At 36.8% G+C, this 11,895-nt stretch overlaps 1 protein-coding gene across 1 annotated transcript in view; it reads left to right on the forward strand.

Annotated features, from left to right (window-relative positions):
• The window catches only part of LOC138744474 (ubiquitin-conjugating enzyme E2 D4-like), a 28,908-nt gene extending 20,417 nt beyond the window's left edge, over positions 1–8,491 (forward strand). Inside the window, exons 6-7 of the mRNA XM_069900686.1 lie at positions 7,130–7,223; positions 8,345–8,491. Coding sequence (XP_069756787.1) covers positions 7,130–7,223; positions 8,345–8,390 — 140 coding nt within the window. The 3' untranslated portion in view covers positions 8,391–8,491. The remainder of the gene's footprint in view (positions 1–7,129; positions 7,224–8,344) is intronic.
• The last annotated feature ends 3,404 nt before the right edge of the window (positions 8,492–11,895 follow it).

The following is an 11,895-nucleotide window of genomic DNA, read 5'->3' on the forward strand; positions in this document are numbered from 1 at the left end:
GGCAGAGGTCGACAGCATCGAGTCCACGCTGCTGAAGATCCAGCTGCGCTGGGTGGGTCACGTCTCCAGAATGGAGGACCATCGCCTTCCCAAAATCTTGTTATATGGCGAGCTCTCCACTGGCCACCGTGACAGAGGTGCACCAAAGAAAAGGTACAAGGACTGCCTAAAGAAATCTCTTGGTGCCTGCCACATTGACCACCGCCAGTGGGCTGATATCGCCTCAAACCGTGCATCTTGGCACCTCACAGTTTGGCGGGCAGCAACCTCCTTTGAAGAAGACCGCAGAGCCCACCTCACTGACAAAAGGCAAAGGAGGAAAAACCCAACACCCAACCCCAACCAACCAATTTTCCCCTGCAGCCACTGCAACCGTGTCTGCCTGTCCCTCATCGGATTTGTCAGCCACAAACGAGCCTGCAGCTGACATGGACTTTTACCCCCTCCATAAATCTTCGTCCGCGAAGCCAAGCCAAAGAAGATTGTTATGTTTATTTTCTAGAACAGATATTTTCTAGAACAAATGCCTTCATTACTATATTTCTATCAGTGTCAAAATCCTGTGAGTTTTGCAGTTATTCTTTAACTGTAGTACTGAGGAAATGGAAATTGGTGGGATTGAGGGGAGTTGGTAAGCCAAAACTTGATTGCAGGTTCATTTCCTTTTCTTACTGTTACTGTGTAGCCAAGTATATCGAGTCTCTCAAGTCCTCAGTCATATATTTTAAAAATGATCAGGGTTTCTAGTACTATTTCAGTGAAGTCCAGATTTTCAACAATCAGTAAATATAATCACTTTATTGCAATCTTCCTGTAATTAACCCAAGGCTGGCTACTCCAGATATCGACCTCTCCTAAGGGAGACTCTTCTCATTTACACTGACTAAGCTTGCTTTTTATATAGTTCATTCAAATCCTTCACCAGGCTTGTTTTTTTCCAAGGAAAATATCCCTAACTTGGGAAACCTCATAATTCCCCAACTGTGGCAATGTCAGATTTCCTCTGGAAATCTGTTACTTCCTCTGTTACTATATAATTCCTGTAGCCTGGTGGCCTTCTTTTTGGTACAGTGTACGACACCTCTGGTCCATGTAGTTCAAGCTTAACCTCCCTGTTGATTTATTCCATGCCTACAATCATGTAGGGCATCTCATTTTGCTGTCTTAATTATATCTTGATACCATCAGGATACATGCTTTCCAGTGTTCAGATTTCTTTACCCAACCTTGTACCATTTATTGTGTTTTCTCTGGCTTACCCTCCCATCATCTTGAATTTTCTTCTTTACTGCCAATAGTGGTGTAACTAGCATTTAACAAAAATGTTCTTGCATATCAGTTCAAATCATGTGGGTTTACCATGAAAAGCAAGCAGTTAGTATAGACCCTTGCAGAACACCACTGCTGACAATCTAATCATGAAATTCCTGACAATCATCGTTTGTTCCCTTGCCGAGTTGCTTTCTGTTTTCCCCTGCGTCCACGGACAATTTAATCTCGATCAAGCTGCCGCACAGTGATTCATTAAAGATTGTGCATCTTTTTGGGCAATATCTGATGATTGAGGAAAATTTGCTTCTGCTCCAGTTCTATGAGTATTGAGATACTTACAAGGCTAATATGAAACACTGGAAACTGGGAGATGTGCTCCTTCTGCCATTTATGTTGGGCAGCTTTGTGTTCCTGGTAAATGGACAAAGGTCTTGATTTTATCCCAGATGCTTCACCATTTAAGTATTTAAGTGGTCATGGACCAAGGATTCCCAGAAGACAGTTAGATTGTTAGGCTTTTTTGTGCATCAGAAATAAGGAACAGGAGTAAGCCATATGCTCGTTGAATCTTGCTCTGCCTTTCATCAAGAACATGGCCGATCTTGTACCTCATTTTCATTTCCTAACAGCATTCCATATTTATATATATATATATATATATCCTTTGATTATTAATACCCAGAAATCCATCAATCTCTTTTTTTGAATGAATCTAATGACCGAATTTCCAGATTCACAACTCTGACAAAATTTTTCTTCACCTCAGTCCTTTTTTCTGCAATTGTGCCTGTTGGTCCAGGATTCAAGAGAAATGTCTTCATTGAAAATAGAAAATCAAATCCTTCCAGAATTTTTCAAGAAGACTTTGAGAACCTTGTATATTCTGTTCTGTCCATCTGGTAGTTTCTTGATGTGATGCAGTTTGGAGTGGTATGTAAGTTTTGGGGTCTTGGTATTGATATGCAAATTACATGACCAACCAATCAGAACTAAATGACAGACTGTACTTGGGTCCTCAATGTTCAGGGCGTTGGCCTCGGAGAAATAATTACTATTGATTCAATTATCCTGCTAATGAATTGGGAGGATGTTGTCACCACGGCACTGGTGGCATCTCTCCAGAAGTTTGAGGTACCTGTTATAAGTGCAAAGGAGGGCAGTAACCACTGCTGATAGGTAGACTATTTGTATAATGTAACAGAAATTTACAGCACCGTACAAGTCCTTCAACTACAGTATTGTGCTGACATAATAACCTACTCTACCAATGGCCTGTATTTTCCCTGCTGCATGACCCTCCATTTTTCTCTGTTCCATGTACCTATCCAACAGTCTCTTCAAAGATCCTATTGTCCCTGACTTCACTACAGTAGCCGGCAGTACATTCTATGCACCCACCATTCTCTGTGTCAAAAAGATATCTTGCATAAGTTTTTGATCCTCTTCATTAGGTGGATATACATTGAGCAAATTCCAAAATTCTGAATATATCTGACACTTTATCATTACATAACTCCCTGCTGGATCTATTATTTCCTCCTCTATTTTCATTGGTACATTTTTATTGATTAATATAGCTACACCTCCGGCTTTTGAGTTATATGACGCTGCCGTTACGTGCCCTACCCACTCTCTCCTTAATTTATTGTGTTCCACTTCAGTTAGATGTGTTTCCTGCACGAATGCTATATCAATTTATTTACTTTTTCAGTAAATTTAATAGCCTCTTCCTTTTAATTTGGTTATGTATTCCGTTAATATTTATAGTCATATAGTTCAACATGGTCATTTCATACTTTGTTTACATCTCATTTCCGGTCCCTCACCACCACCTTTCCCCTTTTTCCCATTTCCATTTCTCAGTTTTTCTTTTTTGGACACACTGTATGACAACACTTCTAAAACATAAAATATTTCAACCATTCCCACATCTAAAATTCCCTCCCCCCCCCCCCCCCCTCTCTGAGTTGCCTCTTGTCCCTTGCTGGACAACCACAACTCCCCTCTCCATTCGGACTGCAAACCCATTCACAAGTGTCAACTTGTTTTGCAGTGACTGTTATTCTCTCCCACGCAACCCCTTCCAGAAAAGACTTTTATCTTCACATTACAACAAAGCTCCCCCTCATTTCTTCTCTTTTTGTTTTATTTATTTATTAATTTTTTTAACCCCTCTTTTTTCCCCCTTCTCCCTTACTTCCCTTTTCTTCTCTCCTTTAGTTCTTACTTATACATTATTTTTACTTCTTTATATGTAATTTGTCATCATTTTTTGTTCTTATTACATCTCTTCATCTCTCTGTTTTGCAGGCGTTCTGCAAATTCTCATGCTTTCTCCAGATCCGAGAACAGTCTGTTTTGCTGCCCTGGGATAACTATTTTAAGCACCGCTGGATATCTTAACATAAATTTATAGCCTTTCTTCCATAGGATCAATTTTGCTGCGTTAAACTCCTTCCTCTTCTTCAGGAGCTCAAAACTTATGTCTGGGTAGAAAAAATTTTTTTGACCTTTGTATTCCAGTGGTTTTTTTATTCATTGCCTTCTCCAATATATTTTCTCTTTTTGTGTACCTCAGGAATTTTACTAAAACGGATCTTGGTTTTTGTTGTGACTGTGGTTTCGGGGTTAATGTTCTGTGTGCCCTTTCTATTTCCATTCCTTCCTGCATTTCTGGCATTCCCAGGATTTTGGGATCCATTCTTTTATAAATTCTTTCATATCTTTGCCTTCTTCATCTTCCTTAAGGCCCACTATCTTTATATTGTTTTGCTTACTATAGTTTTCCATTATATCCATCTTCTGAGCTAACAACTCCTGTGTTTCTTTAACATTTTTTTCACTTTCTTTCATTTTTCTTTTTAAGTCGTTCACTTCCATATCTACTGCCATTACACGTTCTTCCACATTTTCTAATCTTTTCCCTACATCTGTTATGACCAGCTCTATTCTACTCACTTTTTCTTCTGTACTTTTCATTTCACTAAATTCTAGTGTCAGCCATTGTTTTAATGCTTTCGTTTGTTCTTGAAATTTTTTTTTTAATCTATGTACTGTCTATTCATTTTACCTCCTATTCCTCTGTGCAGAGCTTGGTGTTCTTTCCGTGTCTGCTCTTAGGCTTGTGTCTTCTATTTTTCTTCCTTGTATCTGTGTCCCCTCTGACATTCTTGTTGAGCTGCTTGTCTCAGTTTATTGGTTTTTTTTTCCATGGTGTCTTGATGTTGGTCCTCTTCTTCTGGGCTGGTTATCTGTTGTATCTCTAGTTTCCTTTTTTCATTCTCACCCCTCCCTTTTCCATTGTTTTCTTTATCTTCCAGCTGGGAGCCCTGCTGAGGGGTCTCTCTCAGCTGTTCATGCTGTGGAGTTTCACCCCTCCTGTCAGTGTTGTCCTTGTGTGTATCGCGCATGTGCGATTTCTCGCAAATGCGCAGTTGTGCACCCCTGTTTGGCTCCGTGAGCCATTTTTGCAGTCCTGCGGTTCCTGGGTCACGACACTGCAGGGTCCCCACTAACCTTTCCACGGCGGGTCCCTGCTTTTTCATGCAGGTAAGGCCTTCACCTTTCTCTTCCGGCATCTCTCTTTCTTCTTTTCTTCCCGTTGTTTTTGGCTTTTCTTTCTTGGGTGCCATTTTCTCCACACCTTTATTTTTTATTTGTTGTGATTTGTGTGACTGGGACTGCTCTTCTTCACTTTTTTTCCTTCTTTTCTGGAGAGGCCTGGTATTCTCCTACCGGCCACTACTACATCATGTGACTCGCGTGACCTTGACCTCTGAAAGTTCATGCAACATGATGACTAAAGTTGAGATGAAATTGGTCCTGGAGTGGAAATAATGTGTTATTTTTGTCCCTCAGAAAGTTCTTCTAGTAGTGGTTTTATAGTAGTAGCATTAAACTGACTGCTCTTTATTTTCTCAATTCAATCATGTATCCTCTCTTGTTTATCATTAATTTTCCCTCATTCAGAGGGTTGAATTGTTAAAATTACAGAAAACAATATACCAAAGAATCCAGAGATCTTCCTCCTAAGTAACATAAAAAACAAAGAATTTGGAATTGATTTGGATGGTGCACAAAAAAGATTTGTTAAGATAGCTCTAGCCGTAGCAAAAAAATGTATTATGTCAACCTGGAAATTGGAAGATAATTTGAAAATACAATAATGGTATATAGAAATGAATAAATGTATTCCATTAGAAAAAATAACATATAGTTTAAGAAATAATATTGAAATATTTGAACAAATATGGGAGCCTTACATGAAACACAATAGAGAAAACCTACTGGGGACATTCACTACCTAAATTAACGAAAGGAGAAGGAAATGAAAAGAATTGACTCAGTGGAATTTCTTGTTTATTTTTATTGAATGACAACATTGTTTGACTGGTTTAATGTATCCTAGATTTTGTACTTTAAATGGACGGGGGGGGGGGGAGGTAGGGAGGGTGGGATGGGAGGAGGGGGGGGGAGAAAATGGCACTGTATATATTTGAAAAGGAAAAAGTATGTATCATGGTTAATGTGGTTTATGGTGTGAAAAATAAAAATTTTTTAAAAAAGTAAGTTCTTCTAGTAGTGGTTTTATAGTAGTAGCATTAAACTGACTTCTCTATATTTTATCAATTCAATCATGTATCCTCTCTTGTTTATCATTAATTTTCCCTCATTCAGAGGGTTGAATTGTTGAAGATTACCTATTTTGTATGGGATGTTTATCTAATATCCTGACTGCCCAGAACAATTAATTTAAAAGAACCCATGAAACAACTAAAAGAAAAGCAAGAGACTTTTCCCTGATACCTCGGACATTGTTCATCCTAAACAGGATATAACAAGTGTCCGAGATAGAGGGGAACATGTGGATGTTGAGTACTTGGATTTCCAGATGATTAATAAGATGCTGCATAAAAAGACTAATCCTTAAGATAAGGATGCATGGAGTTAAGTAAGGGTAATGTGTATCAGAATAGATAGAGGGTTACTGAACAGACAGGTTAGAGTTGGGATAAATCTGTTTCTCCAGTTGGCAATCAGTGGTGAGTGGAGTATTGCAGGATTCAGTTGACTTTCAATTGTTCAAGATTAACATTAATGATTTCGAAGAGGATCTAAATTTGATGATGGCACTGAATCCTGTGGAAGAGCTGTTGCAGAGGATATGGAGAGTCTACAGAGAGCTGTAGATAGATTGTGTATGGGCCAGGGTTTGCTAACTGGAGTACAGTGGTAAAATATAAATACAGTGTTGGAAATACGCAAGATGCAGATAGATTTTTGCATACTCGAGGAAATTAAAGTTTAATGGGAATAAGCAGATGAGTAATTGGGTAGATCAATAATGATCTTATTAAATGGCAGAGCAGGCTCGATGATCATGTGCTCTGATGAATGACTTTGGATGTCCTAAAAAGTTAGAATAATTGATATACATTACAACCTAAATTCTCCAAAATTGGATTCTTCAAAATCCTAATTTTTCCTAATTTTGTGGGGCCAAACTGGCTGCAGACCTCAGGCTCCCAGCGATAGTGCGGACCTCAATGGGGAGGTGTTGGTGATCAGCTTTTTTTTGTGAGAATTAATCATTATTTTAATACTTAAAGCCTTCTCTTGTGTGTTGTTGTTTAAACAATGTTTGAAGTGATTTGCTGTTGCTACTAGACTATTTGTAAAAATGACCAGTTCTCTGGAGAAAAAAAAGTTTATTATCCAACATAGACCTGGTCCCGACCATTTTGGATAACCAGAGTTGTACTGTAGTTTGATATGCTGTCTTGGTTAATTACAGCAAATATGCTGATTCGTAGCAGAACACTTAGGAGTAATGGCTGTCATTCTTCTTTCCTGACAGTTTTGTTGTCTATTTGCTCAATGTTGTGTGATCCTAATCCTGATGATCCACTTGTTCCAGAAATTGCACAAATGTACAAAATCTATAAAGAGAAGTAAGTACCATCCACAGAATTATTGGAGCCATCAGCAAATGCAGTTTAATCAATGTTTTTATTGCATTTTTAAAATATTGAAGTGCAAATAAAAGCACTCCTGCAATGGCCATTTGCTCCTATAAATATGTTGCATGCATGTTATAAAGTTCAGTTGCATGCTTGTTATAAAGCTATAACAAGTTCAGTAATCGTTCTGCTTAAATTTACCTGGGGAAAAGAACTGGGTAAGATTCTCAGGAAACTCAATGAAGCTTACTTTTTTGTTAATTGATCGCTTCTTGAAATTCAGCACTGTAAAAAAAAACACACACACACCCCCCTTTGGTGCATTTGACTCTGTATATAAACTGCAGTTTATCTGATTATCACTGAAGAAATGATATGGACATTTATTGATTGATATATATATATATATATATACACACACACATATATATATATATCTGACTACAGAACTAATTAAAACATTTACTTCTTTCAAAAACTTGTTTTTGCCAACTTCCAATGCCTCTCTTAAATTCACATGCATGACTTCGTTTTACTTTCACATTATCCACACAAGGCAATGACAAAGAATCATTCTACACTGCTGCCAGTATTTTAATTTGTTTCAGAATACAGATAGCCTTTCAACAAAGAAAACGTCTATAGGCCATGAACTGTCTGAGAAAGGATGTTTTGAATATTCACCTAATTATAAGCTCCCTAGCTATAGATTAAACATTGAAAAGTCAAGAGGAAAAACTGTGCAGAAACTATTATAACATTGGCCCAGGACTGACATCAGATCAGTTTAAAATGAGTCAGATGATGGATGCATCTCAACCAATGGAGAAGAGGACTGACAAAGGCCAATTGGGAAATATAGAACAATCAGCAATTCAATTTAACTATCTAATATACTTAATACTTCCAGTGGTCCCTTAATTTTTGTGTGTGGTAAAGTGTCAGTTTGGGTCCAGAGGCCATTGCTATTTTCAAATCTATTATAGATGATACTTTCCTGTATTGTGTGCTTTTAATAAAATTGGTCTTCTAAAATTCCCACAGACTTAAATCACATCTCTGTTAAGTATTTTTGAGTGCTAAGTTTGTGTTGCTTGTTTTACTTTTGGTAGATACATCAAGCAAGCAAGAGACTGGACTCAGAAGTATGCAATGTAGAATTATATTATTTGTATAACAGTCATCTCAAGAAGAAAACCTGGCAACCTTTTTTAAAGAAATGGAACACATGATTTCACAATAAATGTTCATTCTGGGGATGAGTATTGTCATTTTTTTTTAGATGAAACTGCAAATAGATAAATGCTTATTGGACTTTGATGAAAACTGAAAAAATGTTTTTCCAGAAATTGTCAAATGAGCACTGGACCAAACAGTTTATTAATAAAGTGCCACATGGTTTTTTTATAACCCAGTCCTTACTAGCATTCTAATGCTGATTCAAATATATCAGTTCCCCAGTAAAATTACTTAACAATTCTATTCATCTCATTTTTCTCCAATACTAACATACACTGTGTTTTTGAGGCCACTTCCTTTTTGCTTTCCTGTCCTTGGTCTAAAATATTGTTTAAAACATGGGAATAATTAGAATTGCCACAAATGATTGCTATTAATAAATTTTGTGGTGTAAACTATAGCCTGTCCTTTATAGCTGTATTCCACTTATTTACTGTAAGAGAAAGAGATGCATCATTCTGATGTTTATTCTTCAAATGGGTTTTTAAACATGCATTTAATTGGATCACTTAGCAACCTTTGTGTTATAGTGCATGTATTGTATCATATATATTTAAAATTCTTTATTACCCTGTCAAACATCAAACCAATATTTTCTGTCAGCCTCTTGATATTTTTTCAGATATTTAATCATTTTAGCAAGTCTGCCAATTGATGCAAAAGTGAAAATGGGCTGCAACTAGATGCATGAATTCCATAAGTTTGAACAATGTTGTAGAGATGCTTTAACAAGTAGTTTTGTTTATACATTTTTAATGGATTTTAATTCATAGAAAACAATGATTTTGCAGCTCATTATGATGCATATTGCAGGTCTTGAATTTGCAAACTAATTTTTAACCATGTTACTATGTACAAAATATTACTGAAGATTATCTTTATCTTGGTTGCAGAGAACTAAACTGTTGCACTGGTAATTAAAGCCATTTGAATGCATTACCAGTCTTTTTTTTTAATTTATAAAAAGTTGGACACTATTTTTTCTCCTTCTAAATTGATTTTCATTCAAAACTTCCAGAAGTATGGAATTTTATTTTGCTGCATGAAATGTTTATGGCTTTTAGGTGGTTTGTCTATTCTTTATAAAAAGCTGCTTTCTCATTTAGAGCACTTAGAGGAACTATTGTTATTGTTTCAGTCTTATAAGCTTTAGCTCACCCTCTGAGGTATGTCATTGGACCTGAAGCACTGACTAACTTCCTGTGCTGCAAATACTACCTGATCTGAATATTCTGAATGTTTTAAGTACTTAAACTGCTGTGCTTTGTTCCGCATTAATGTCCATATTGGCTGGTCCATGATGTACAAAATCTGGATTAAATTGTGAACTGGTTGCATTCAAACAAAAAATCTATTTTAAAGAAGAATCATCACATTTTTCAGTTCACTTTTTTGTGAAAGCACAAAGCTAACATGAAGAAAATTCTTAAAACAACACGTAGATAAAGAGTGAATCCACAAGACAATTGCTGAATTGTTAATTATGGATCTGTGATTTTCATTTTAAATCATTTTTAAAACTGAAAATTCACACAGGTTGTATGTCTGTGTTCAAATAGAGGTTAAAAAAAATCACTCAACTGCAGTAAAAATCATAACTGTGTATCCTATGTACCTTGCATTAGTGTTTCCTCTACCCTGCACCCTTCCACCCAACCCCTTTCAACCGTCCTGGTTGCCTTCTGGGATTTTCAGATTTTTCATGTACTGTGTTTGCACACCAAAAAAGAAACCAGTGAGTAATATAAAATAAGAAAGCTTCTGACTTTGCAGTATTTTGGCTTGGGTAACAAATTTCCTGATCATCTTTTGCAAATGGGAGCCTGTTTAGCTGAGCCAAATGGCCATCACTGGTCTATAATGTATTTTTTTGATTCATGAAATTTATCAATTACTTAAAAGAAGTATTTTATCATTCAATATCGATTTTGAGTAAGGAAAAAAAAACAAGAACCACCAGCCCTAACCCTCTCTCTCTCCACCTCCCAAATCCACCCAAGGGAAAAAAAGGAGAGAAATATTCAATAAAATTGAAGAGAGAAAAGAAAAAGATAGGTTTCATTGGATTCATCAATCTCCTGCCAAGGGACAAATATTCTGATCTGCCTGGAAACCCAAGGGGCATGGGTGGGAGGGGGGGGGGGGATTCATTAAAATCTACACCTGAAGATGTGGACTCCATATTTTAATAAAAACATTGTATTTTTTCCTAAGGTTATAAGTAATTTTCTCTGGGGAATACAAGACTATAATTTCTGCTTTCCGGTGAGTCATATCTAGATGGAATCAGATTTCCAGGTAACCACTATACACTTCCTGGCCATCACAAATGCAATCTTTACAAATTCCAATTGGTGTTTCAGCAATCTCATTTTGGGTCTTACATCTGCTATGTTTCCCAATATAAACAAATCTGGTGTCTGTGTAAATCAAATCTTGGGAAATCTAGAACAAATCACTAAGTCTTCCTAGAAAGGCCTCACCTTGGAACATGACCAGGTTGAATACAAAAAGGTTCCTATTTGCTGCATTTAAAACATTGATCTGATATTTATGATTTTAATTTGTGTAATTTTGGCATTGGAACAGTTGGTGCAAAAAATTGTATTGCACCACAATTTTATGTAACCCCTGTAGGTAACAGTAGGAAATACGCTTTTGAAATTTTCTTTAGGATAAAAGCAAAATTATGCCACATGAGGGAATTATAATCAACCAGAGAAATTCACAATTTAAGTGGCCACTAAATGGTATAAAATATTTAGGGATAAAGGTAGATAGTTCAACTTTTATAAATTCTGTAAGTTCTATCTTCCCTTGCTTAAGAGAATTTGGGGCGATCTTGGTAAATGGATGACTCTCCCAATAACTATTGTTGGCAGGGTCAATTGTATAACAATGAATGTGTTGCCAAGAGCCCAATATCTCTTCCAGATATTACCGATTCCATGACTTCAGAAGTTTTTTTTTCAAGACTTAAATGAAAGCATCAGGAAATTTCTCTGGAAGGGCGGAGAATCTCTATTGATAAACTATAATGGGATTATGAGATTGGAAGATTTTGCAAGCCAGGTACAGTTATCAGAAAATGAAAGTAGATAACTGCAAAAAAGTCCCTAAATGTCTGCCCCCAAGCCGAACAATACAGTATGTTATGGAGAGATGCAAGAGACTGCAGGTGATGGAAATCTGGAGAGAAAAAAAAAATCTTGAAAGATCTCAAATTGAGTAGCATCAGTGAGAGAAAATAAATGGTTGGTGTTTTGGGTTGAAACCCTTCAAGTCTGGGAGTGCAGAGGGGAGATATCCAACTTCAGGAGGACAGGTTGGTCATGGGGCTATTTGGGGATTGGTGAACCAAGGAAGGGAAGACAATGAACACTATCTCACCAACAGTATCTTTAATTTCTTTCAAAAAGTTATC

The sequence above is a fragment of the Narcine bancroftii genome, chromosome 10 (genome assembly GCF_036971445.1).
Source record: "Narcine bancroftii isolate sNarBan1 chromosome 10, sNarBan1.hap1, whole genome shotgun sequence".
Taxonomy (NCBI): Eukaryota; Metazoa; Chordata; class Chondrichthyes; order Torpediniformes; family Narcinidae; genus Narcine; species Narcine bancroftii.